The following is a 27,064-nucleotide window of genomic DNA, read 5'->3' on the forward strand; positions in this document are numbered from 1 at the left end:
TTTGCTCAGGAATTCTCCACGCTCTAATCAGAGACTGGTGCAGCCTGATGCGTGTGTGTTTTGTCAATGCTCGACCTCACCAACGACGGCATGCGTGTCAAGCTGCCGTTGAGCACAACCCTCTCCTCTCTCCGAATCCGCAGACGCGCCTTAAGACCTTATATTTTTAGAACCGGCTCATGGAGGAGAGGTGTCACCAAAGATCTAGCCAGCGCCAACACCTCCTGGCACGAGGCAAAGAAAACTGCTCCGAACAGAAAGAGGTGGAGACAATTCATTGAGGCCCTATGCACCAGAAGGGGCGAAGAGGATTAGATAGATAGATAGATAGATAGATAGAAGCCACTCACCCTTTGAATACTTGAGTGGCATTAGAGCAGCAGAGGTCACTGCCATTGACAGTCTATCATATTCATTACTTGTGGGTAATGAAAGGCTTCTGCAGCGTATCTCCCCATCTCTGTCCCCAAGCTGTCAACTCCTCAATCACATTGTTGACAACCATCATCCTTATTCCATTATTTTTTTGCTAAAGCATGCGAAGATGATCAACAGTTGCCATGTTTGGACATCCATCTCCAAGGCATCTGGAGGTGTTTTTTTCTTGGGGACTCATTTGCCTCTCTCCACATAGTGTTGGATTTTGCTGGCGTCTATTCTACATGCCTCCTGCATTGAAAGGTGCCATTTTAACGTCACATGCTATTTGGTTGACATGTTTAGGTGGTACTTACTTCATGTAAAGTGTATAGGAAATGGGAGCCTGAATCAGGCATACTGCAATGTTTTGGCATTACAAAAACTGTCCCTGATTGGGGGCTGCTGTCAACCACAGCCACACCTTACAGAAACGCTCTCAAATGAATGTGACGCAAATTTTCTAAAAACATCATTGTACGAGGTGCCATCAAAAGACCTTGAATTGTGGCACGCTGTTATTTGGGCGCTTCCTCATGACGAAGGACACACTGACGCACATGCTGTTCATGGCCGACTGTCAGTCTACAATTCAACAATTGTGTGCTCACATGTCATAACAATACGGGCATCAATCATGACTTTTTTTTTTTTTTTAACTGTATTATTCAATGTATTATTCACTGTTGTAAGGCGACCTTGGGTTTCTTGAAAGGCACCCTATAAATAAAAGGTATTATTATTATTATTATCATCTTGTAGAGTTCATGGCTCCACGACACGAATCTTGTACATTTCAATGCGATATGTGGGTTTTTCAAAAATGTTTTAATAGACATTTTCTCTGGCTTACACAGTAGTCAAATCGCTTGTTCAGGTCATTTGTCAAGGTGACCAGCTCCTGGGTAACATGAAGGAGAAATCATATGAGAGCGAGTCGTATTTGGAAACATGCAGGGAGGCTTAGCCCATCCTGATACATTTTAATATGCACAGCCATGTGAGGAATGTTTGGATTCCCCTGATACCATGGTCCGCCGAAAGAGCACGACTACCAGCTTTATCTCAGATGGTCTTTGTGTGTGTGTGCGTGCGTGCGTGCGTGCGTGCGTGCGTGCGTGCGTGCGTGTGTGTGGAGAGCAAGTCTGGGTGTCTGTTGTCTGTTAAGGAGCTCTGAGAATCACACGAAGCACAAAAACTAAAAAAAAATGAAAAAGCTAAATCTTTCATTTATGACAGAACAGTTTGGACTTTTGACACATTTGGTCCACTTTAGTAGGACATGAGGTGACAAAGAGACGGAGGGACGAAGAGATAGACAAATGGAACAAAGTTAAATGTAACTGCAAGGACGGCCAATAGCAATGCAACAATTATACTTCAGGATTAGGGTTAGGATAAGCAGTTCAACCTTAAGATAACAGCTTGAAAAAAATTGGGGCGCTACAATGACTTTTAATATGGAGAATCGCCTCCGTGCCATTGCCATACCAGGGTCCATAGGCATATAACTTCGTTCTGTAGTTTTGCCTGTGGATGCCCGACTTTCTACTGTCTGCCAAACTAGTAAGTAGCTTATTTGCCGTCTTGTGTTGCACTTGCTCGATGTTTGACTGTGTAAGGACAGTTGTTGAGTAACTAGTTTGTCATAATGTCAAAGTCAGCGCATTTCAAGAGATTTCGTTAGTTTTAGCTGCTAGCATATCGTTAGCGAATAGCTATTGATCCGTTGTGCTGCTTCAAGAGCAACCACAGGATAAATAAAGAGTAGAACAGACAGTCCAATTCCCTGCAATGTTTTGCAGTCTCTCAAACATGGAAGAAAGAAAAATGATGCGTTTTGAGAGATAAATTACTCACGAACTTCACAGAAGTTAATGTAAGACGACATTGTGAACTGACAAAAAAAGAGGAATGGTTTCCATCGCAATAAACATCAGCAGGTTCCCCCAACACAGAGGGATGTTGTGAAGACTGTGAAATGTTTCTTACATCCATCCATCCATCCATCCATTCATTCCTTGCTTAACTGCTCACCTGGAAGAGCGGTCCAATGTCAACATCAAAGCCCAGATCAGCGAATCCCGTGGCGATGACCTTTGCACCTCGGTCATGGCCGTCCTGCCCCATCTTGGCCACCAGGAGACGCGGGTTTCTGCCCTCGTGGCTCTTGAAGTCCACAACCCTGAGCAGGCGTCACAACAGCATTGCCGTAAGAAGAAAGAAAGCACACATGAAAACGAACGGACCAAAAAATAAACAAACAAATAAATGAAAATCACTCATGACAGCTCAGTGCTATGTTTCAATTCAACAGTACGGTATTCAGTACTAATAAAAAGTTTGAGGTGTCAGGTTTTTATCTTTTCGAACATGGTGTTTTCTTTCTTTTCCTGAATAAGAAACATATTCTTGTTTCTTCTATTGTACCATGTATGGCATTTGAATACTATAATTATAGTACATGAATATCAATTATACGACAGATAATGATTTAGCTTGGCTCTGCTCTGTTTTCGTCCTGATGATAGTCTGGGGGCTAAAAGGATATAAATGTATCCTAATTACCAGAGACTCAGTCAAGTGAATGGAATGTCAAATCATTCAGGCTTTAACCTTTACGGTGATGCGCATCAGAGGAGAGAGACAAGACCAGGTTTCACTAAAGTTAGTTCCACCTCGGCTGATTTCACTGACTGACCGTTAAGAGATCCTCTGTATTTAACTTAGGATAGTGTGGGAGGGGGTGGTTACCAGAATGCTAATTCTTACCTAGGAGACAGAATGGCTAGGATAATATCTATTCATGGGGAGACCCTGGCCGGGGTGTCATCACTCCCACAGTGATCAAGGCATAGAGAAAATGTGACCATCTGGGTACTTACAGAATACACAGGAAGCTTTACAATTAACTTTACAATTAACATTAACTTTTGACTGTGGAATACATTCAATTATCTATCTCCTAATTTCAAATACTATCAGGGCTAAGTAACAACACATTGAAGTGAAAAGTTTGTTTGAAATGAAGAACGATTTAAAGCCAGAGCAAGAACAATGTGTCATCAAGGCCAAATAAACTGTCTATTTACCGCCAATAGGGTATGGGAAGAGGTTAATACATCAGATTGCACCATTAGTAAAGCAATCCCATATTTGTCAATGTCGACTTGTTAAATTAACCCAACGTCTACACCCATTAGGATGTAACGACTGGAAACAATCCCCAATGAAGCGTGGCCAGGTCCAATCTAATCACAAAGTGAATTTGTGTCAGATTATACCAGGCTACTAATTACCCACTGCATACGGACAGAACAGATGGGAGACAGGTGGCACCGGCTTAAACTATCTCTTGGTCTCTCCTGTCCCCATCTCTGTTGAATGGTTGTCAGCATGACCATAACATCGCTTCTTACAGCCCACCCTACTAACAGTCCATGCCTCAGGAGCAAGGTTGGGTGTTTTTATGCAGCTCACATGTTCACAAGTGCAGGCAGGGGAGGCACAGAAAAATCCATCCCGTGTCCCAATCAACCAGCGGGCTTTTTGCTGGCAGGAGTGGAGCAGAGTATTACACATTTATTTGTATCCACGAACAGGATTGTGACTCTAAACTATGCTGATTTTGGGGATGTCTGCACATGATTCGTGAGTGGAATTGTTAAGATCTTCTGGTTTTTCATTGGCTCTCAGGCCCACCCTGGCATTTTGTTTCTTTTGTTTTTTTTCCCTGAGCAGGATTAGGACAAAATGTGAAAGAGACAAAAATGTTACATATTTTTTGTGTGTAAAAAAAAGGACTGAAAAATTCCATCCCGTGTGAACCTCTAGCCCCCATCTCGGTCCTCCCACAACCACCATCGTATAAACTCTTCCCTGCTAACCCAACTCTCACTCTGAATCTGGCATCAGTGTAAGCTTCTCAAAACACATTTGATTCTACTTTCAATCCACCACTGCCTCGGTCTCACAGCATGCTCTGTGTTGCGTGGATAGGCTAGCCAACAGGCCCGCGGCCTTTCTCAGAAGCATTCCATGGTTTACTTAAGAGTTCCCATCTAGGCATGCTAAACCGAAAGATGAGAAAGAATAGTCCTAGACCATCTAAATATTACCTTCTTTGTTTGGTGTCCGTGCCAAAATACATGGGAAAAATTCATCAGTCATCAGTTACTAGGGAATCCTCAGATCCATGTGTAACAATGTCAATGTGTCCAAATACCCAATAAACATCTTCTAGACCAGGGGTCTTCAACAGGGGGTCCGCGGAGGTACTGCAGGGGGGTCGCGAAATCTTTGGTTGATAAGATAATTTTTTTTTAGTATTTCTAAAAAAAAAAGTTTTTTTTAAAAATCAACCAATTTTTTTTTTCCACTAATTTAAATGTCTTCCAAATCAGAATTGTATTTATTCCCTTTAAATTTACATTAACATAAATCCAACATATTGTAGCGAACGTATAAATTGATCGAGAAGACGTTATCTTTCAGTCCAATCGACACATTCAGCTACCCACAGGAGCTCTCTCAAGCTGGGCACCGGTTCACTCACAGCACCTTTCATGCACAGGCACTAGCCAATCAAATCGCGTTTCTGCTCAAGTCTAAAGAGAGCGAAGATCAAAAATAAAAGATGGCGGACCAAACTCCATAGCTGGTCTTGTTTGTACCTATAAATTGTTAGTTCGACATTTTTTTGCTTAGATTTAAAAAAAATTAAATAAAGAGAAATAGACACTGTAAAAGGTCAAAAAACGTTAATTGTAACTGAAAAATAAGTGAGGATTTGCGAGGTGTGTGAACCTCCTAGCTAATGTTAGCATGCTACTACCTACGATCTTAACAACTTGCTAGCGGTGTGATTGGTTTGTTGACCTGTCAATCTCACTATAACATCTATGTTGTCAACACAACTCCATGCGCCAGACTCCTCCTCCGTCATCCGTTGGATCGTGTCAGTCAGGAGTAATTGAAAAGAAGATACATCTCACTAATGTGGGAGGATGTGTGCCATCGTCACAATAACAGGGTAGCTATGTTTATTTGGCACTAGGCCCAGTATATTATAAACAAAATTTTATGCAATTTATAGAGTAGGGGGTCCCTGCTCATCTCGCCATCAGTTTGGGGGTCCCTGGCCTAAAAAACGTTGAAGACCCCTGTTCTAGACTCACGAGAATCCACGGCATCCTGTTTGATCCATTGGCAAACGGTACGTTTGCATAGCTTTACTGAGCTGCTTTGCAAATGTACTGCAACTATTCAAAAGCACATCTCTTTCCATTGCTATGTAGATGACTCACAGCTTTATCTCCCCCTAAAACCTCACGACCGGCAAAATATAAAAAGTCTCTTGGACTGCCTTGAGGACATCAAGTGGCGGATGGCACAACATTTCCTACAATTAAATGAGAATAAGTCTGAAGATATATTATTCGGCCCCCCTGACTCCATCAAACTGACCACCAGCAGCCTAGGCAATCTGTCTAGTCTGGTGAAGCCCCAAGTCAAAAACCTTGGTGTAATATTCGATTCGGCTTTTACATTTGACAAACAGTTACATTCAGTATTCAAAGCCAGCTTCTACCAACTCCGCACCATTGCCAAAATCAAGTATTTCCTGTCACCCAAAGATCTTGAGAAGGTCATCCACGCCTTCATATCCTTCCGGCTGGACTACTGCAATACCTTATATACTGGAATTAGCCACCTGCCCTGTCCCGCCTACAACTAGTCCAAAACGCCGCTGCAAGGCTCCTGGTCGGTACCCGGAAGAGGGACCATATTGCCCCTCCCGGGGTAATCCAGGGGTGACCGCGCTTTTGCCCTAGACTATGGAACAGCATCCCCCTGTCTATAAGATCAGCCCCCTCTATTGATGCCTTCAAGTCAAGGCTCAAAACCTACTTTTATTACTTAGCATTTGGACCCCCCTGATTTAAGTTGATCATTTGTATATTTGCTTTCTGTTAGTGGTGTTTCTGCTCTTTTGATGTGTATATAGTTGCTTAGATTAGTGTGTTGCTTCGGTTTTTCTATTTGACTTTTTACTGAATTATTTTTATTTATTTATTGTGATCTTATTGTTTTGTTTCGTTTTTCTATTTGTTCTGATATTTTATGTTATTGTGATTGAATTGTTAAGCACTTTGGTCAGCGTGAGCTGTTTTGTGCTATTTAAATAAATATGACTTGACTTGACATTACATACACAATACTGGCCTTTGTTCCATTTGTTGACTTTGTAGCTCTATTGCCTGGCAACAAGACACTTGTGATGAAACAATGATATCCATACCTAAGTCCACGGCTCTCGCTCTCTCTCAGGTTTTATTTAATTGTCATGTTACCGTTCCACACCTTATCAACTGCCTCCTCTTTAGAACTAGCCTGATCATCCACATACACGCAATGCCTGAGCAACGCATACCTTTGGTTAAATACATCATGCTTATTCATTTTATTTTAGGGACAAGGATGACACAACATGTGCCATTAAAATAAGCTTTAATATGGTTTTCAAACTATGAAAATAATGCACGTCTGAGAACCGATCACAATAGGGAATTCAACCCAGCTGTGGTATAAGGAACAATAAATGACTACATAGGCGAATATATACATTGCAGCGTTGAACATAGATTTTAAGCCTATGTCAGTCATAACCATAACTCTAAACATCAGCTGTAAAAGCACTGATGATGGCTTTGACAGTCACAGCTCTCAGTGTAGTCAGACCAATAACATCATAGAGGCAGACAGCATGTCGTCTCCAAAAAGTGAAGCAATTACAAGTCTAGCGCCCCTGATGGTGGGCTGAAGTACAACGTCTAACTCTGCCAATCCTCATGTGTTTCAGTGACAAAGCCTTTATTCCAAGACACTTTTCTCGTCTAAATATAAATTGTGTTTTAATACATATATTCATATTATATGATATTATATTCATATTTTAGCCTTTATGTCAGACAAAAAATATGAGAACGAAATTAGGAGAAAATAAGTGTCAATCAGGGAAGGAATTTCATCTGTGGCATGGCTGCCATGGCTACTGTTGCCCCAGTCTTCTGGCATTGATGCCCTTGTGATATTGCATGTTTTAAAAAAAAAAAATGGAGAGGGTTGGGAGAGAGGGAGGGATGGAGGGAGAGAGAGAGTGAGGGAGAGGAAGAGGGGGAGGAAGAGAGGGGAGTGAGGAAAATGGAGAGGGGTGGGAGGGAGGAAGGGAGCGAGCAAGAGAGAAAGAGTGAGAGAGAAAGAGAGAGAGAGTGATGGAGAGGAAGAGGGGGAGGAAGGGAGGGAGGGAGAGAGGGAGGGAGGGAACAGCGGCTTTGGTGCACTGCATGTTGTTTTTTTCTTCTTCTGAGAGACCAATTTATAACATTAGCAATACACCCACTGTGAATCTATTTGCTGCACTTAATTGCACAAACACGCTGTGTTTCCGTCTTTGTTATGCTTTAAATCATGGGTCGGGAACCTATGGCTCGCGAGCCACCACTGGCTCTTTTGCTGACGGCCGGGGCTCTTGGACGAAATGGGTTAGAGAAAAAAAACGTGTAATCAAGGGATCAGCCTAGGCCTAGTAGAAGGCTTAAATAACAGTCAATACTAGTTATATTAAAATGACAAGGCTTCGTGGCAAATACGTAGGTCTATCTGAGTTATTTAATATAACTTTCCACCTCACTTGACTCCGTAACCATAGCCTGCAAAATATTGTTACATTCGCGGCTGGTTGCCATGCCAATATCTAACAAAATCACAGATTTCCCTACATTTCCGTCAACGAGAAAACTTCCATTGTTAAAGTTGATAGGCTAGAGAAAAATATCGAAAAGGAAAAAAACTAATTGTGCATCCCTGGTGTTTCTATCTGCTATTTCGAAATAGAAGTTGCCGACGTGACCTCGTCTGGCATCTGGGTGGGCAAGTTCAAATCAGTGAACGATCAGCTGGAAGGAATCGCACGTCAGCGAGCACAGCTTGCGAGCAAACACAAGTGGACTGACATGGGAAAGCTTCCATCTCAAGACGAACTGCTTCTAATAACATGGAATGAACTGCCCATTACATAACGCACATTGCAATATGTTAGTATTGCCGTGTTACCCATGTTCGGTTCCACTTATGCATGCGAGAAATCTTTCTCACATATGAAAAATATAAAGACGAACCTGCACTTGCGTTTAAACGACGAAAGCCTCAATGCTTGCATGAAGCTTCACCTCACTGAATATGTGCCAGACTACAAGGCCATCAGCAAGTCTATGCAGCACCAGAAGTCGCATTAATCTCTGGTAGGCCTAATGTTCAATTTCGAGTGTTGTGTTGTCAACGTTGTTAACTTCATGTCGTTGTTACGCTGTAACGTTGTTAACTTCTGTCATTTCCCAAAGCCATTTACATTTCAAGTTACTAGTACAATAACTTTTAAAACTAGTAGAAAATGTATTTAAAAAACTCTGTTGATTAAAAGTAACTGTTAGTTAAATATCCAAACCCCTTCTTGTAACACACTTTTTGTGGCTCTTCTGAGATAAAAAAAAAAAAAAAATGGTAAAAGTGGCTCTCCAGGCAAAAAAGGTTCCCGACCCCTGCTTTAAATGCTGCTACATAGTTAGTCATCTAAGTATTCAACCCCCAGAAACAGTGACGGAGTTGGCCTACTTACCGTTTGTGGGTTACGGAGATTTCCTCCATTTCCCCGAACTCGCTGCGGTAGGCTCCGCTCACCATGCGTGTGCTGGCCTTGTGTTCTCCGAAAACAGTCTTCATGGCGTCAGTGATCTCTCCCACGGAACACCTGCGGAATATGCACAACCTCGTCCTCAATGCAATCCCTCTAAAGGAAGACCTCAAGACCCCTAAAGACTTGACCTCAATCTCAATCCATGACGTTGGTGGACTCCTACCAACCTTTCCCGGGCGGCCTCCACAGCCAGTGCCAAGAGGTTGCCATCCTTGGTGCGAGCGCATTCCTCGATGGCTGCCAAGCATCTCTTCACAGCCTCAGGGTCACGAGTCTCTCTCACCTGCGCACACACACACACACACACACACACACACACACACACACACAAGTCACAGTGTTTTCAATACTGGAGGGGACAAGGACAGATGTTAGTGACCGAGTGAAATCAGTCCTCTCACATCAACCTGTATGACCTTGTATATTAAACCTATAAGTAGGTCCTGACCGTTCTAATATTGTCCATATACATTGTGTTAATCAGGGCTTCAAAAACCAATGTTTTCATTTTAATGATTTTCTTTGAAAAATGTCCAGGCAAAAATAACAGTATAATATTGTTTTTCGATTTCACGCCAACATTTCAAGGAAAAAAAATCTATAAAAGGTGCAGATTACAACAGCACAACAGTAGATTATAATTCGGTTCCTCTCAAAATTAAGAGATTAGGGAAATGTATCATCTTGCGGCGCCTACTGTAAACAGCACAAGATCATTGGTCATTGTGGTCATAATGCTTGTGCTAGGTTGCGCTGCTGCGTGCTAATGCTAGTTCCTGGGTTAAGCCCGCCAGGATGCTGGGCTGTAATGTTGCTGCTTCAAAAACAATAAGCCAGCTGCTATTAATAGCATATGGAGTAATGACTCAGTGATTACTACAATTGCTGCTCTTTCCCAAAGAATTAAATCTATTTGTTTGAATTAGTCGCTAATTTAGCCAAGAACGAAGGTGCTTCTACACGCCGCCTAGTGAGCATCAGCCTGAGATTCAACAGTGTATAAATAAAACATGTTTGTGTGCAAGCTTGTGTGTGTGTGTGTGTGTGTCTACTGAGCCTCCTGATGCACTCGCTTAGATGACGCATGCATGCACGCAAACACACACACACGCAATTAGCATGCACGCACGCACACACGCACGAACGCACGCACCTTAATCCATCGGCCGAATACCAGTGTACCTAGAGCTCAGCCTAGGCTTTTTTCCCCTGGAGTGAAAATGGACCTACAGTGCCACCAGGGGTGTTAATGTCTTTCTGATATATATTAGGGAAATTAAATCCTAATTTGGACCCAGAACAAATGTAATCCCTGGTGAGGAAATCAGCTCACCTTGGGCTAACAGCCACAACCCACTGAGGAAATATGAGCAGCTAGCGTAGAACATACAAGAAACTGGGCGGGGTGGTAGGCGGATCACCACCTTTCACATCTGGCCATTTACTTTCAAGGAACTACTTTTTCGACAGCAAGCAGCAGCTACATCATAATGGACCTGCACGAGATGGTGTAAATACTTTAAAGACATTAAAGTGTTCTTGGGAGCATCGGTTGCATGACTGTGTGGTTCTTGTCTCTTATTAGATTTGAAACCAGGGAAGTACATGTGGATAAACGTGGTTCAGTGTCAGTTTTACGCTGTCCAATCCAAAAACAACCCGCATAAAACTAGTGACCTTGTAACTTCAGAGGACGTTACACACACACACACACACACACACACACACACACACACACACACACACACTATCTCTCTGATCAATCTGATGCATTGATTATTTTCACGTTTCATATTAACTTCACGTTCACACAGGTACTGATAGAACCTCATTCTCCCTGTTAATCCTCATTGGACTATTTGGATGTGAAGAATCCCATCCTTGCTTTATTTTCCCGCACACTCTCTCTCTCTAAACTATTTCCTCAAGCATGTTGCGTCAACCACGGCTTCTGAAGAACCGTGTTCCCAGGTTTTATACACTCTTTATACACACAAAAATGCCAACACAATTCACATTTTGGACTGAGTTACAGCTCATTCAGCGGTAAACTAAACAGACTGACTAAACATTTACTGGAGAACCAGTGATGGGCAGTAGCGTCGCTACTTGTAGCGACGCTACTAGCTTAACTACATTTGCCAGTAGCTTGGCGGTAGCGTCGCTATTTATAAAACCAAGTAACTTTTCAGTAGCTAAGCTCTTTTATTGATCAAGTAGCGAAGTAGCGTCCTCGAAAGCTATTTTCTCCTGCACATTTCGCTTCCCTGCAGCCATCAAACACACACATTAAGAAGACAGGATGTTTATGTGTGTCACGGGGTGACATTCAATGGGGAAGGAACCAACACGCCCGGGAATTAGGGTCTTAGGGGAGCACTAATACCGTGGCCCACTGAACATAGCCGGGTGCTAGTTTGGCAAACTAGCTGCAGCTGTAAGGCAGGGAAAATCCCCATGCGATTGGAGTACTTTTAAGCCACAGGTTACCAGCAGCAAAGGGCGGACAACACACACGCTAACGGTGGACCTGCACTCTACTGCTTAATCTAAAGACACCGCCTGTTGGTCCCTGCTCTGACTGTCGTACACCCACCTGCCTTACGCACATTATTACCCTGCACAGCCAGATCGTGGAGCTTACTGCCCGGACTGTTCAGTTTCACTGTGGACATGAGTTCCCTGTGTTGGGTTATTACTGAGTGACCGTTTAAAGTGACATTTCACATTGAGTGCTGTGTTTGAAGTGTTTACACAAATTGTCTGCATCTTAAATAGTGTGGACTTAACCAGGCTGTTTAGTAACATTACAGGGAAACCAACCATCAAGTAGCCTACATGGAATTGAGTTGTATTATTGTCATTTTATTTTTCGTTTCAGGCCTCTGTAAAGCGCCTTGAGACAAATGTATTGTTCTGGAGCTATATAAATAAAATTGAATTGAATTTATAAATTATTTTAAAAGTAAAATTAGTTGATTTTAAAATGCATTGACTTGGCTTGTTTAACTGAAAAGTGACTACTAATGTAGCAAGCTACTTTTGACAGGTTTTTTTAAAACTTAGCTTGCTACATTTTCATGAGGGGTAGCTTCTGTGTAGTGAAGCTGAATTTATTGTAGAGTAGCTTGTAGCTTAGCTCACTACACATATCAAGTAGCTTGCCCATCACTGGAGAGAACCAAGTACCTAATGCAGAAAAGGGCATCAAAACCCAGATGAACGCCATCATAGAGCACATAGAAATCGATTGAACACACAAACAAATTAAATGTGTTTTTTTGGGGGGAAAAGTAAGACATTATACAGGCAAACTCCCTGGCCATAGAGAGGGGAAGACAAAGGCAAACCTGCGGCACACAACTGGATGATTGGAACGCTGATGCCAAGGGGTGGACAATGAAAATAGTGGGCTTTTAGAAAAGGTATTGTGCTCTTGGTGTGCAGTGAGGAAAAAACACATCTGGCAATATTATGCAATCCTGGAGATCATCCCTTTAGTTACAACACCAAGACCTTCATATGTTTGACTGTCTTCAGTACTTAAATGGAAAGAAGACGAAGAGCACCTAATAAAGTGGTAGAGCGATCATACCTTCAGCTTATCAGGGCCAGGTTGTTCACGGGTCGTGCACACACACACACACACACACGTAACAGTGCAGTGCATACACACTAATACACTCTGACCCAGGTGGGAGGGAGGAGATTCATCCAAGACTGAGATCTTGTCAAAGCGCCAGTACCGAGGCGGTCAGGGGCCATGCAGGCAATATCCCAGAAGCTCTCATCAAGCAGGAAATGAGTCTCACTGCCAGGGCATTGCTCAAAGCTTTCGCTTCAATGGCAGCCAAAGGCGAGGCTCAGAGCGTCACAGAGCCATTCTTCTCGCTTCATTTTATTGCAGCGCAATAGTCATAACGTCCTTACAAGTTTGGAAAAGGTATCTCCCTTTTTGCGCGAGGCCGACCACCTTCCCCAGTGTTCCCAGATAGGATAATTATCCTCCAAATACGATCATTTTGAGCCTCTGATACGATACGGTATTTCCAATCTGGCAACACTGAGCATCTTGCAGCCTCCACTAGTTGCATCGTTTACAATAGTACATTTTATCTGTCACGTCCTCATCCGTGTACAAGTGTCGCATTTGCATGCTTTTACCAACGTGACTGTAGCACAGCCATACTTTTTTATCGGTACATGGGCACCCTAGGTTTCGAACCCAAGACTTTGGTGCTGTTAGCACCTTACACTACAGCATATGTACATTTCATACCTTATATGCATTAATAAAACAATTGGGTTCTATCGCGTAATTTAGCTGTTTCTGATTGGACGAGAGATGTTCCATGCTTTAGGTTATTCGTCAACATACCAACAGTTACGGGACTTTTCACAGCTAATAACAAATCACTCCGCGATGAAAAACACACTACAGCATATGTACATTTCATACCTTATATATGCATTTCTCCTGCAGGTCATGGCCAGGATCATGTGATGTTCCTTCACCTATCATTTCATTATGCCATAATATATAGCACTGGTTCAACACGTACATTCATATACACAGCTGCTGAACCTTAAGTGACTTCACTGTTCATTTTAATAGACAGAAGCGCTTCAGAGCATCTCCGCATCACACACACACGTAACTGACTTTCTCCCATTTTGTTGAATTTGATTTGATTGAGTTATATTTGATTACTGCATGTAGGCAAGAACTCCTGACAAATGGGAGAAAGAACCGGAAACAATTTGCTTCACAAATCAGATACAAGCTGTCCAGCTCGGTGAGATGATGCAGATGACTGCATGTGGTTCGGTGCACTCTGTGAACCAGTGTTGCTCTTCCCCAAGCAGAAGTACCGCTACAAGGTGTCCTAAAGAGACCAACGCATCTATCTGTCAATCTCACATTTAGCCCCTGTTGTGTGTAACGATATGTATTCTGAGTAAGAGGGAGGAACATTCAGACTAAATGCATCGTCATTTGCCTTCTTGTCATAAGAACGGTCACCAATCAGTGAGAACCACACTGACGCCAAACTATCACAACGGCAAACATACTTAATGTATAGATGGGTTTGAAAACATCTTGCCTCATGACACCAAGGTAAAGATCCTGTGCTTCGGCCCACTGAAGCAGGGCCCGCGGGGCACTAATTAAGTTTTATTACATTACCCAAAAAATAAAATAAAGTCTTTAAGAGTCACACTGCTCACTATCTCCAATCTTGAGCATCCACATCTTGAGCCCAGAGTGCCTTTTTCCCCCCCAGCCTGCTCCTGATGTAGGCTGGATAAAGCCAGCACTATGTTCCCGAGCCCGAAGGACGCCAAAACTAAAAACAAATAAAGATAAATTCTGTCTCTTTTTTTTAGATTAAAGGCATTTTCCCAGGCACCAATCTGGATTGGAGAGCCTAGATGAGAAGGGCATTACAGTCCCTAGACACTCATGTTTTTTGTGTGTGTGTGTGTGTGTGTGTGTGTGTGTGTGTGTTCAGGTGCTCAGACAGCACTGTACGATTACCGGGGGGGGGGGGGGGGGCGGGGGGGGGGGATTTGCACCGTGAATTTGTACCTGGATAACACATGGAGCTTACAGAAATCCCATTACTTGTTTTTTTTTTTTTATGTAACCAGAGTTCGATACAGACTGAAAAGAGTTCCCCCTCTGCATGGAGGGCGTCTGCACTCTATATATAAAGCGCTAATAACAGAGGCACACACACAACTGAAAAGGTGTAGTACGCGATTCTAATTCAAAACAGTATTTGTCAAATTCATTGAATTGTTCCTCAGTCCTTTGGCTGTCTGTGCACTAAAAAAAAATAAAGGTCCTGACCAGTGGTGTGGTCCAGGGTATACGCAGGTATACGGAGAATACCCACTTATTTTTCAGTCAGCATTGCGTATACCCACTTCTCAAAACAGGGCGTTTATCCTGTGCTGTATGGCCTGCTTAAAAAAAAATAGGAGTATACCCACTTCTCCAGGGACCACTACTCCACTAGTCCGGACTCTGGACACGGGAAACAAACATAGAGGCTACAACAGACTATTTATAACATGCAGCTAATTAAAGAGAGATGGTTATCAGTGATGGATTCATTAAGAGCGCTGCTAAGATGCTTAATGGAAATGGTTGTTGCACACATCACATCAGTCCATTAAATCCTACCAGTGAAATGGTGGGTGGACTAAATAGCCCATTAGTGGGGGTGGGGTGCTTATTGTGGGGTTTGTGATGACATGAATTTTAAGATAACACACAGACCCTCAAGAAATCCTGTGTTACATTTTTATGTAACCAGTCTGACGCATTGAAACAACTTTCCTTTTGTTTCTATTTAAATGTTCTAGATGGCAACTGGATAAAGTGAATGTATACAACACCACTGTTCCATTAAATACACACACACACACACACACACACACACACACACACACACACACACACACACACACACACACACACACACACACACACTTAACAACTGACCTTCTGAAGTTTCTCAATCTGCTTATTGCGCACATGGGTGTTATCGATTGCCAACACCTCTACCGTCTCCTCTTTCTGCAGACGGTATTTGTTCACGCCGACGATAACCTCTGACCCTAGAGGGGATAAAGAAACACAGGAGAGATTCGACTATACACTACATTTTTCATGAAATTCAGCAACATTTTCCTCTAACTGTCAGTCCAATGTGTGAACTAAAATTTTGTTTTTTAAATAAAATAAATTAAAAAAAAACAGTGTTTGTGTAAAGACTTGCCTCTGCACATGGGAAACAAACACAAAGGCTCAGGCGGAGCAATATACCATTCCAAAGCCATCAACAACAATATGAGCTCATGGTCCAATGTTGCTTCAGGTCAAGGAAAGGTTAGGGTGTATTTGTTTGCCTGTTGAGGTCAGATATCAACAACCTTTCACCCGGTTTGAGGACTGCACCTATACATATGTTCCTATTCCTGACGCCTAGATACGGAGTCAACTAGGCAGTTGCTACAGTGCTACAAGATTGTGGTTGTTTTAATTTGGTAAGAGGAACCATCATGATCAGCTGTGCCTTTGTCCTACTCGTCCTTCTTGACACCGCATGGGGGAAAAAACACTCCTTTTCCAGGCAGATGAAGAAACCTAGGAGCCATTCTTTTAGTTGGTTCTTTGCTCATTCCCTCATAACTCTTAAAAAACTACTTCATAACCTGAGGCAGCATAAGTATGGTTTCTCCTTCCTGATATTGGGATTTTGATTTAACTTAAAAGGAGCTGTAACATTTGGGTTGTTTTAGCTGGTGAGGGGATAATAAGATCAGCTGTGCATTCTTCTATCAGTAAGGCCTCAACTTTGACTCCACATGAACATTTTTTCCTTCTCCTGAGGGAAAAAACGAACCGCCCCTTTGTTCCAGTTTCTCCTCCTACGAGAAAGGAAGTTATAGGCTGATTGCAGTTTTGCATTCAAATGTTAACTTTGTGCTGAGGTATCCCTGAGATTTCAAAACACACAGAGAAAGTTCCTTTTTGGTTGAAAGTGAAAGTCCTCTCTATGGCAGAGGTGGTGTAGACAGACACACACACTCTGAAATTAACCTCTGCATTTAACCCATCCAGGGAAGTGACACACACACACACACAGTGAAGTGAAGTAACACTAACCCGGAGCAGTGGGCTGGCATTGGCAGCGCCCGGGGAGCAGTGATCGGGGTTAGTTGCCTTGCTCAAGGGCACTTCAGCCATGGATGTGGGCATGGGAGAGCAGTGGTCTGCCACTTCCCCCGCCCACATTTTTCCTACTGGTCGGGGATCGAACCGGCCACCCTTCGGTTTCCGGCCTGAAACCCTAACCAGTATGCCACGGCTGCCCCTTGCAGGCTGCTCAGTGATGACCCTCTTGGATGGATTAGTCTGCGTTGCTGTAATAGTTTTGTATTTCTACCACTGCACACTTATTGTGGAGCTAGTGTTAATGTTTTGGGCTGTACTGGTAGTTAGGTCTACAACCTCATCTTGGAATAAGTTTGAGATGGAGAATTCCAGAACATCAGAAATGCTTGCACAAAAACCTTCAAATTCAAACTGTTTTTAAGTTCGCAAAGCAAGCAAAATTTTGATCAGTGCTTTTGTTGGTGTAGTCTGACATTACCTAAGTAGTTAGCTAACTTTGTGCTGGGTCACAGAAATAAGTTCTTCATTTAATAAAGTTAATTGAGGTACATGTTGCTTGCCATTTATGTTAGGCTTGTTTACTTCGTCACATCACGTTAATGGCAAATCTGACTGATTTTTAAATGCTTTTCACGGCACGTCATATACGTGATTAATTTAGATTTATTAAAAATAAAGTATGTCATTCATTCGATTCATTTTTTAATCGCTTTAACAGCTGTAATTTTGATAAATAGGCCAAAGGCGCTGGTTTATCTCGAGGGCAGCAGCTGACGTTAAGCACATGAGTCTGATAAAGTGCAAATCTGCAGACCTTTTCTTCTCTGAACCCCCCGCAGCAGCCATATCTCACCTCATCACACATTTGACTGAGGGCGGGGGGGGGGGTTTGTGCTGTACAAGTCTGTTCGCCCCCCCCCCCCATACCAACCCATAGTGGTTACTGATATTTTTATCACGCCAGCAGTCCAAGCCACCCACACACACACACACACACACACCCCACAAGGAAAGAAATTGCAATGCATATATCAACCATACAACATAAAAAATTCCACGTTATATTCGAAGGACCCAGACATTCTTTAAACCGATGTGGCGGTACCTGCTTCAAAAAAAAGCACCCCACAGCGTCCAGCTGTGAGATAGCACACACACACAGATCGCATATACCCCCACCACACCACCACCACCACCACCACCGCCCCGACACACACCCTGAATACCAGTCAGCCCCAGATGTGTGTGATAAGGGATCATCTCATCAGGCTCCGGGGGGAAATCAAGGCCATGACCTTGCAGAATTGTGTGTGAGTGTGTGTTTGCATGTGTGTTTCTATGTGTGTGTGTATGCGTGTGTGTGTGTGTGTGTGTCGGTGTGTTTGTGGAGAAGGATGACGTATGTGTGTGTGTGTGTGTGTGTGTGTTTGTGAAAAAGAATGATGGGTGTGTTTGTGTTTGTGTGCGTGTAAATGTTTGACGGGAAACAGCAGGCAGATGGCTGTGAAAACTACTTGCAAACAATCAAAAGATAAGATAAGAGAAGATAAGATAAGAGGATAGGAGTAGGTGGTGTGTTTAGTTTGTGTGTGTGTAGAACATCCAGATGATCCAAGGAGGCAAAGTAGGTGTGTGTGTGTATGTGTGTGATGGTTGTGTAAGTGTGCTGTGCATCATAGTATGAACTGACATCAAAGCGGCGATACGCCTCAGTAATTCAGTAAATTGCTCCAGCAGGTTCTCCACCATGTGACCCTAACCCTAACGCACAGCAGAGAGAAGAAGAGCACACTGAACACTATATGTGTATACTCTTAAGACAAGTGTATTAATATATGTATATGTGCAGCGCGTTAGTGTGGGGTGTGTGTGTGTGTGTGTGTGTGTATGTCTGCAAACTGTGTGCATGCGTGCGTGCGTGGCGTGTCTCCCATTCCCATTAACGATAAAAAGGTGATTTGCACGTTCACTGAAGCGCTGACGGACAATGACTCGATGAGTTATTTCAGCCTGTGAAATTATATGGAAATGTGGTCACATCACGTCTAATAACAGGCCATCAGGACATGGAGATATATTTACGAGAACGTTTTCATAAAACGCTGCTGCCGTACTCAGTTAATCTTCTCTCCAAAATCGCAAAAAAAGGTCCAGAGAGAGGAAGAATATGCCATATATATTTTGCATATTGACACGTTTCACCCCTACGAGAGGCCATCAATCAGTCGGTTGACTGCTTAAAAGCTGGTTTGATTGGCTACCGTTCTATCACCACATGTACCGGTTGGTGTCTCTACCATGTTCTTCCTCCAATACAACACACTCAACATACAAGTTATATTTTAGTTATAGTAAGGTGGAATACACAACATAGCCTAATGGGTGTGTCTAGGGGGTCTGGTTCAAGTATAAGTTGGGGGCATGCTGGGCATAGGGTCTACCTATATTAGAAAGGTGTGAATGTCAGCAGACAGGGAGGGTCTTGCTGAGCATTTGTGTTAATGAGAGTGGCGTGAATGTGATACATTCTTGTGGGAGAGGAATTCATACGAGTTGAAAGTATATGAAAACCACAAATATTCTTCAGCACCAACAGAAGAAACTCCCAAGGCAGAGATAAAAGATGTGACTGATGACATAAGACGTAACTGTATGTCCGTGACTGCATGGAGCGCCACCCTGCAGGGACATTGAGTGTGCTTTTGTTTGGAGACCGCACTAATGAGCATTACCGGGGCTGGGAAGCGTCGACACGTCAGACACATTAGACATGCCCACATGCATAATAGGATCAAATTCCTCTCATGAAGCGACTGAAGGGTAATCTGCACTTGTGATGCAAGGAGCGATTTCAGGAGAAAGGATCACCCCCCTCCTGCCTGAGCTTAGAAAACAGATGTGGTTAATTATATTTGCCCAGCAGTAAGTTTCATATTAACAAATAAAAAAAAGCATTTGACGTCTGCGTGTGTTTTAAGGTGTTTTGCTCTTATTTTAGTACTGTTTCATATTTGGTCGGCTCTGGAAAGAAACATCTTATTTTGAAATGAGAACATTTGTGTTTTATGCAAACCTTTTTGACTTCAGTACTCTAGTCAAGTATTTTTATGCTAGGATGTTGATCAGTAGATTAATATGATATGCTGTGCATATATTCTGGATCTGGTCCTGGTTACCCCGGACTACTGGGCATAAATATCTCTTTTTTTCAATATGCAGATCAGGCACAACTATGTGGCACATCTTTACACATCACACAAGGTTTATAAAGGTTGAAGTTGGCTAATGCACTATCTGGCAGAGATAACCACTTAAACAACTTAAATTCAATGCTTTTTGCAAACCGTTCAACTCGTCAGCTCTCGCGTACACACACACAGAATGTATACTCTTAGGCACACATACAGAGAGAGAAAAGCCGTGATTCAGCACACAAAGGCACGTGATTATAGAAAAGATTTTACTATGTGGACTGTAACTTTACCCACGTTTATTCAACAGTAAAGCTGTTGTTTATTAGCCTGGGTGCCATCCGTTTGTACGCGTTCCACTGATCTCGCTGAACAAACGTTTGTTCAGCGAGAAGGCCGCAATCAGTGGAACGCGTACAAACGGATGGAACCCAGGCTAGTTGTTTAAACATTTAACCAATTCAGCTTTCTGCTTTTTAGTTTTAAGTTGTTGAAAGAAACTGAAAGAAACACACCATGAAGACAAACCGAAACAATCGGACATTAACCGCATGGTTAATCCATTCTACTCTACATCATATTAGTCTACTGATCAGCATGTTGGCATTTACACAACACCAATTTAACCAAAAAAAATATAGCACATTTGGTACCACAGATAGTATAAAACTCAAAGTGATCATTTCTGAATAAGGTTTCTTTTGAAAGCCAACGAATTACCAGAACATAATTAAAAGTAAGAGCAACACAACTGAAAGCCCTCATATGTATGCTACACCAGAAAAACCTCAAGGAGGTGTCTTCCAGTTTATGCCCACTTTAACACACCCCAACATCAAATATGCCTTTTTAAATTCTGAAAACAGCTGCAGGGCAAATCCAATTACGAGTTTTATGCACTAAGGGTAATCTTGTGTTGACAGCAGTTCTTCAATCAGAAATACTTTAAAACAGCAATGCACATCAACCCTGTGGGCTTCTGAAGAATATTGGCCTTTTTCCTATGCTTTCAACTCATGTGAATCATTCCCCCACAAGAATGTATCATATTTACATTAAACAAACTGGCGCCAAAGCCTTCCGCCTTCTTGAACATTGAAATGGTCAGCCAGTTCGGCCTGTGTGCAGACCTTAAACACTTTTCATACCTAGAAAGAACCTTTTATTATTATTGATAACACGACCCCTGTTCCAGATTATGACATTTTGACATTTGTTTTGTTGCAGTCATCACTCTATTCTCCTTTTATATTGTGCACACACATTTACGTACTATTACATAACGTGACGTACAGACGCAACTTCTGAAGTCTGTAAAAATGTAAGTCATTAAAGAAGCCATGTTTATATATCTAACTAAAATGTTCATTCCTTAATTTAAATGGCGATTTATTTTTTAACTGTTGTGATGGGAGCACACGTTCAAGAATTTAAATAAACATACAAGAAAGAGAGTGTGTGTGGTTGTGTGTGTGTGTGTGTGTGTGTAAACCAAGCATCAGTACCTGAGTCAATGCGTGCCTGTCTTCGAGCTGCACACTCTTCGATTCGGAGTTTAGGGATGCCCTCTGCCACTGCCCGTGCCATGCCTCCCATCTCCTCGATCTCGGTGATGAACTAGAACAGAAACAAAAAGCCAGAGACCGTGTTTGTTGCTTGCCTGGTCCTACTGCTCATTCTCTAACTGAAACTAAATCGCCTGAAAATGCAACCAAAATATTGATACCTATCTGGGGGTAATGTGGTTAAGTGTGTCAAGCCTGTGTGTTAATGCATTTCACACCACATTTGCATTTAGAATCTGAGATTGAGAGTGAAATTGACAGCTATGCCAAAGATATCAGGACCATGTACAGACCATGGTTGACACTTCAAATTCAAAGAACAGCATCAACACGTTTTCCTGCAGGTGTACCAAGCTGATACATCAAGTAAGGGATAATGTATAGAACGCAGGTCATTGTCGGGAAAATAAGCCCCGACAGGGCGAACAGCACCCCGACGCGAAGCGGAGGGGTGTTGATTCACCGTGAAGGGGCTTATTTTCCCGACAATGACCGGCGTTCTATACATTATCCCGCTTATTATACGGCTAAAACTAAAACAATTACTTAACACAGTGTGTCTTTTTACAATGTATTTGTTTTTGTTACTATACGTAGTGTTAAAAAGCAGAGAAATAGTTCGCCAAAGACGTTGAACTTCAAAGACAGTTGAACATTCTTTAGAACACAGCTGCTCAACCGTCCGCTGAAACTCCCTTGATAAGTTACCGTACTACTTGCGGAGTGCTACAAAAGATGTGAATCAGAGGCAAAAAGGCCACTTTCCTTGACAGCGGTCATTAACTGCATAGCAACGGTCAGTTATCGGAAAATAGTTGACCGCAGAACGTTGGGAAGCCCCATTCAAGTGAATGGAGCATTCTACAGCATTAAGAAGAGCCGTGTAATAAAGCCAGTTAAGTGGGGGAATGCAGGTTATTATCCTGTTGGCCTTGACAGCATATTGGTGATCTCTCCAGGTCTGGCTGTCTCTTAAATTTCGATTTGGACAGTATGTAAGGGAACAAGTTCTGCTGGGCCCTGGCATTTTAACAGGACTACTTGGTGCTGTCTGCAAGGTTTTTGAAGACCAAAACTCCACAATGCAGCTTTCAACCTGAAAAACCAAAAGCAGACTTGTATTTTATCATAAGGTTTGGCAGTTCTGGGTCACCGGTATGTAAAACGGTGGTGCCACTTGAAAAATAAATCCCTGAATCCCCTTGATGTCCTTTGAAGCTAGCAGCAGGTAGTAGGTAGGGGAGGGCAAGCAACTGTAAAATGACTGTCGCGGGCATGTCTAACCTCTAACTGTGCTAAATACATAAATACATACATGACACAGTAGGATAGGCAATTCATAGCGCCATAACAATACAATTGCCTCTAGGCGCTTAACAGAGCCCAGAGCCTAAACCCCCTTGGTGCATGCACAATGGCAACAGGGGCAAGGGGGAGGAAAAAAAATTATTTCAGAATTATTTATTTCAGAAGCTATTTTCTATACAGTGGCTTGCATAATTATTCACCCCCTTGGATGTTTTACCCTTTTATTGCTTTTATAAATCAATCATGGTCAATATAAGTTGGCTTTTTTGACAAAAACAATTACAAAAAAGCCCTCTTTAATGTCAACGCGTGAAAACAGATTTCTACAGAGTAATGTTAATTAAATAAAAATATGCAATGTAAGCTTTCACCCCGTTTAAAGGGGCTGACATGATTCAACAGAGGTCCAGCCAAGTGGTGCTAGTCGTCTCACAGTTAGTGAAATGGGGATCAGTGTGCAGTGAATGTGTCTCAAGTGATTGTAGTATAACGACACCTGGAAGGTCCATTCACTGCTTAATCAGTATTCCTGGCTATAGTTACATCATGAAGACAAAAGAACATTCCTGGCAACTCAGAAAAAAGGTGATTGAAAAGTATATGTGAGGGGAAGGATACAAGAAGGAGACTAGTGAGAGAGGCCACCAAGACACCTATGACTACTCTGAAGGACTGAGATGGGAGAGACTCTGCATACAACAACTGTTGCCCGGGTCCTTCACCAATCAAAGCTTTATGGAAGAGAGCCTCTGTTGAAGAAAACTCATCTTAAATATCGACAAGTGTTCGCCAAAAGGCATGTGGGAAACTTCATGGTCAAGTGGAAAGTTCCGTGGTCTAATGAGACCAAAGTGGAGCTTTTTGGCCATCAGACAAGATGCTATCAGCACAAACGCACCATCCCCACTGAGGCATGGTGGTGGCAGCATCACGCTGGAGGACAATCTTATTCTGTCTGCAAGAGAACTACGGCTTGGGGAGAAGATTTATTTTTCCAGCAAGGCAATGACCCGAAAGCATAAAGCGAAAACCTCAAAGAGAAATGGTACTTTAAAGACAACAAGGAGAATGTTCTGGAGTGGCCGAGTCAAAGTCCAGACCTAAATCCAATAGAGAATTTGTGGCTGGGCTGTTCACGCCGGATCCCTGTGCAGCCTGAGAGCCTGAGTAGTCTAGCTCAAGAAGAAGGGAGTAAAATTGTAGTGTCCAGATGTGCAAATCCATTCTCACTTCCTCTGGTTAAAAAGTGACAATTTCATAATGTAAAAAAAGGAAACTAAATGTTTAGAGACAAGAATCCAAAGAGACATAAAGATCTGAAGGGCTGAAATACACCATCAAATCAAGTATTCACTCACAACACTTTCAACCTCCCCGACTTATCCACACAGACTCAGTGCAGTGATTGCAGCCAAATGTGCATCTACTAAATACTGACTTGAGGGGGGGGGGTGAATACTTATCCAATCACTTATTTTACATTACATATTTGTATTTAATTGACATTACCGTGTTTTCACTTTGACATTAAAGAGGTTTTATTTTGTCAAAAAAACACTGATTCCTCTTTTTTTCTTCCACTTCGCCAAATTCAAGCTGCCACTTTAACGCTTCTAGAACCAGTGATGTCCGTTCTTGGCTACAGAAGAAACCCGGTAGCACAACATGGCCTGGAAGATGACCTGCTCCTATGTAGACATTAAGGTCTCAGTCCACACTCACAAAAACACAAATGTCCTTTTAGCAGATCATGATATTTGCTATACGCTAAGTGTTCCAAAGGCCGAAGGCATTTGAGCTAAACTGTTACTTTGAAACCTTCCGACACAAGAGAAATGATCTCAGATTGTAGCGCCTCACTCACCTTCAGTGCAGCGTTGTAGACATCATCAGTGAGGGCCTCCATCATGTGAGAGCCGCCCCATGGGTCCGCTACCTTGGGGATGCCGGACTCCTCCTGGATGATGATCTGGGTGTTGCGGGCGATGCGGGCACTCTTGACGGTGGGCAGGCCCAGTGCCTCATCAAAGGAGTTGGTGTGGAGGGACTGGGTGCCACCGAACACGGCCGCCATGGCCTCGATGACCGTGCGGACCACGTTGTTGTATGGGTCCTGAGGAGGGACAAGGTGAGTTGTAATTGCAATATAAATTCAATATTTACGCAAAAGTCTTTGCTGATGATAGTATGCAAAAACTGAAAAAGATATTTTTTTACTTTTCTATTCGCAAAAGTTACTGAAATACATTATGGGGGGTCTATGGTGCGAAATTGAATGGTTATGGATGGTAGATGAATAACTTAAAGGCTTACATTGTTTTTCCTCTATAATGCAAAAAAAATATTTTACAAACAACCAAGATTGAGTCACATTGAACTACTCAAATGTTTCTGTGTGACACTACAATGGGTTTCTAAGGGCTGAAAAATCATTACAGCTCCTTGCTATTTCACAACGTCACTAGGGCAACTTGTAGGTGAGACATTAATAGAAAAAGCTTTTAAAAACCACATCACAATTTTGGTGTTCTGTGTCGGGAAAACGTATTCGTCATAAAAAACTTTGACATGAAAAAAATGAGTTCATGCCAAAAGCTTCAAAGATTCCCAAACTAAAAAGTCTTGCTGGGTCAAGATCACATGTTAAGACATATTACTGATATAACTTGCTTCATTATCAACGACACCTTGGATTGGCTAACTTGTTGCACATTCTCCCTACAACCAGTAGATGTCACTACATGTACACATTCCATTCCTTCACTAAAAAGGCTGAGGAGGACCCCTAAAGCAGTGGTCACCAACCTTTTATGGCCAAAGATCACAACCTCTGCCTTGGTGACAGGACTTTCCAGACTGCAGACTGTACTTACAACTTAACACAATTAAATATTGCTACACTAAATATCTTTGTCTGGAAAACACCCCAGTTATCAGTGTTAACTAGAAAATAAATAATATACCACTGTGATCTTTTTTTGGTGAAGACAGAGAAAAATATCATGCAGCCTCAGAGGGTGCACTTTTAATACGACAGTATATAAAAGCGGGCTGCGTGCCTATTAATATTTCGAAAACCAACGGAGTAATTGGAACGTAGTGGGAGTAGCCGATAACTAACATAAGCACAAACGTACTCATGTAACGTGTCACCGATATAAATAGAACCACGTTGCAGTGTTAAACTAGTCGTAGAAGTTAAAATAGACAAATATCTGTCTCGAAAACCGTTGGTTTGGGTAAGCTAATACATAACATTAACGAGGTAACGAGCTGTCAGAATGTTGGAAATCTCTCTACATTGGGCAGACATTCTGCAACTTTACCAAACCTGACTGAACATGTTGAACTCTTCCGACAGTACCTGACAATGAACAACAAACTGTTGGCGCACACTGACCCAACTGTTGGTGTTTGTTGGTGATTGTTGGAGAATGTTTGGCGTTTGTCGGGGCAGTGCGCAAGCTGCTTTAGAAGGGGCATTAATTTGGAAGGGCTAGATTTGTGAGAAATTGTTGGTGATTACGTTCACATGGTGGTGAGGCGTTTCTGTATCAAAATCCAGGTGCAGAGTACGCGCGTTCAATTTAAGAATCCTCATTCTGGGGAGCACAGCTGAGAACAATAAGAACCCATTTCCAGGCGTTAATGGATCAGGCGGAGATCTTTTCTGACGTTGGTCTTCCGAAGTCCGTAAGAAATCATTTCAGAAGACACTTAAAAATATTTAATTAAAAAAAATTATAATTTTGGAGATCGAGATCTCTGAGATTAACACGTCGATTCCTGTACCTGTTCAGTGAGGGACCATCCTGAGGTCTGGCAGTGGGTCCGCAGCAGCAATGACTTGGTGTTCTTGGGCTGGAACTTCTCTTGGATCAGCGTGGCCCACAGCTTCCTGGCAGCCCTCAGCTTTGCAATCTCCATGTAGAAGTTCATGCCAATGCCCCAGAAAAAGGATAACCTGTGGCGTGACAACAAAAGGAGCAGCCATGTCATCGTCTCAGGTTACTGATTCAATAAACACATCCTTAATTACCTAACTGATTCACACAGTCTGTAACTGAGTATGTCAAGACGTCACAAATGAAATCATCATCAAATCAGATGGAATCATCCTTTCACCTTTTGATCCTCTGCT

The 27,064-nt window shown here is 42.5% G+C and overlaps 1 protein-coding gene across 3 annotated transcripts in view; it reads right to left on the reverse strand.

Moving 5' to 3' along the window:
• Positions 1-27,064, reverse strand: part of mmut (methylmalonyl CoA mutase) — a 35,728-nt gene that overhangs the window by 6,157 nt on the left and 2,507 nt on the right. For all 3 annotated transcript variants that reach the window (XM_080833642.1, XM_080833643.1, XM_080833644.1), the window contains exons 5-11: positions 26,716-26,887; positions 24,788-25,036; positions 21,556-21,667; positions 15,684-15,799; positions 9,340-9,455; positions 9,095-9,226; positions 2,455-2,602 (exon numbers count right to left, since the gene is read on the reverse strand). In XM_080833642.1, coding sequence (XP_080689768.1) covers positions 2,455-2,602; positions 9,095-9,226; positions 9,340-9,455; positions 15,684-15,799; positions 21,556-21,667; positions 24,788-25,036; positions 26,716-26,887 — 1,045 coding nt within the window. The remainder of the gene's footprint in view (positions 1-2,454; positions 2,603-9,094; positions 9,227-9,339; positions 9,456-15,683; positions 15,800-21,555; positions 21,668-24,787; positions 25,037-26,715; positions 26,888-27,064) is intronic.

Source organism: Sprattus sprattus (assembly GCF_963457725.1).
Source record: "Sprattus sprattus genome assembly, chromosome: 2".
NCBI classification, from domain to species: domain Eukaryota; kingdom Metazoa; phylum Chordata; class Actinopteri; order Clupeiformes; family Clupeidae; genus Sprattus; species Sprattus sprattus.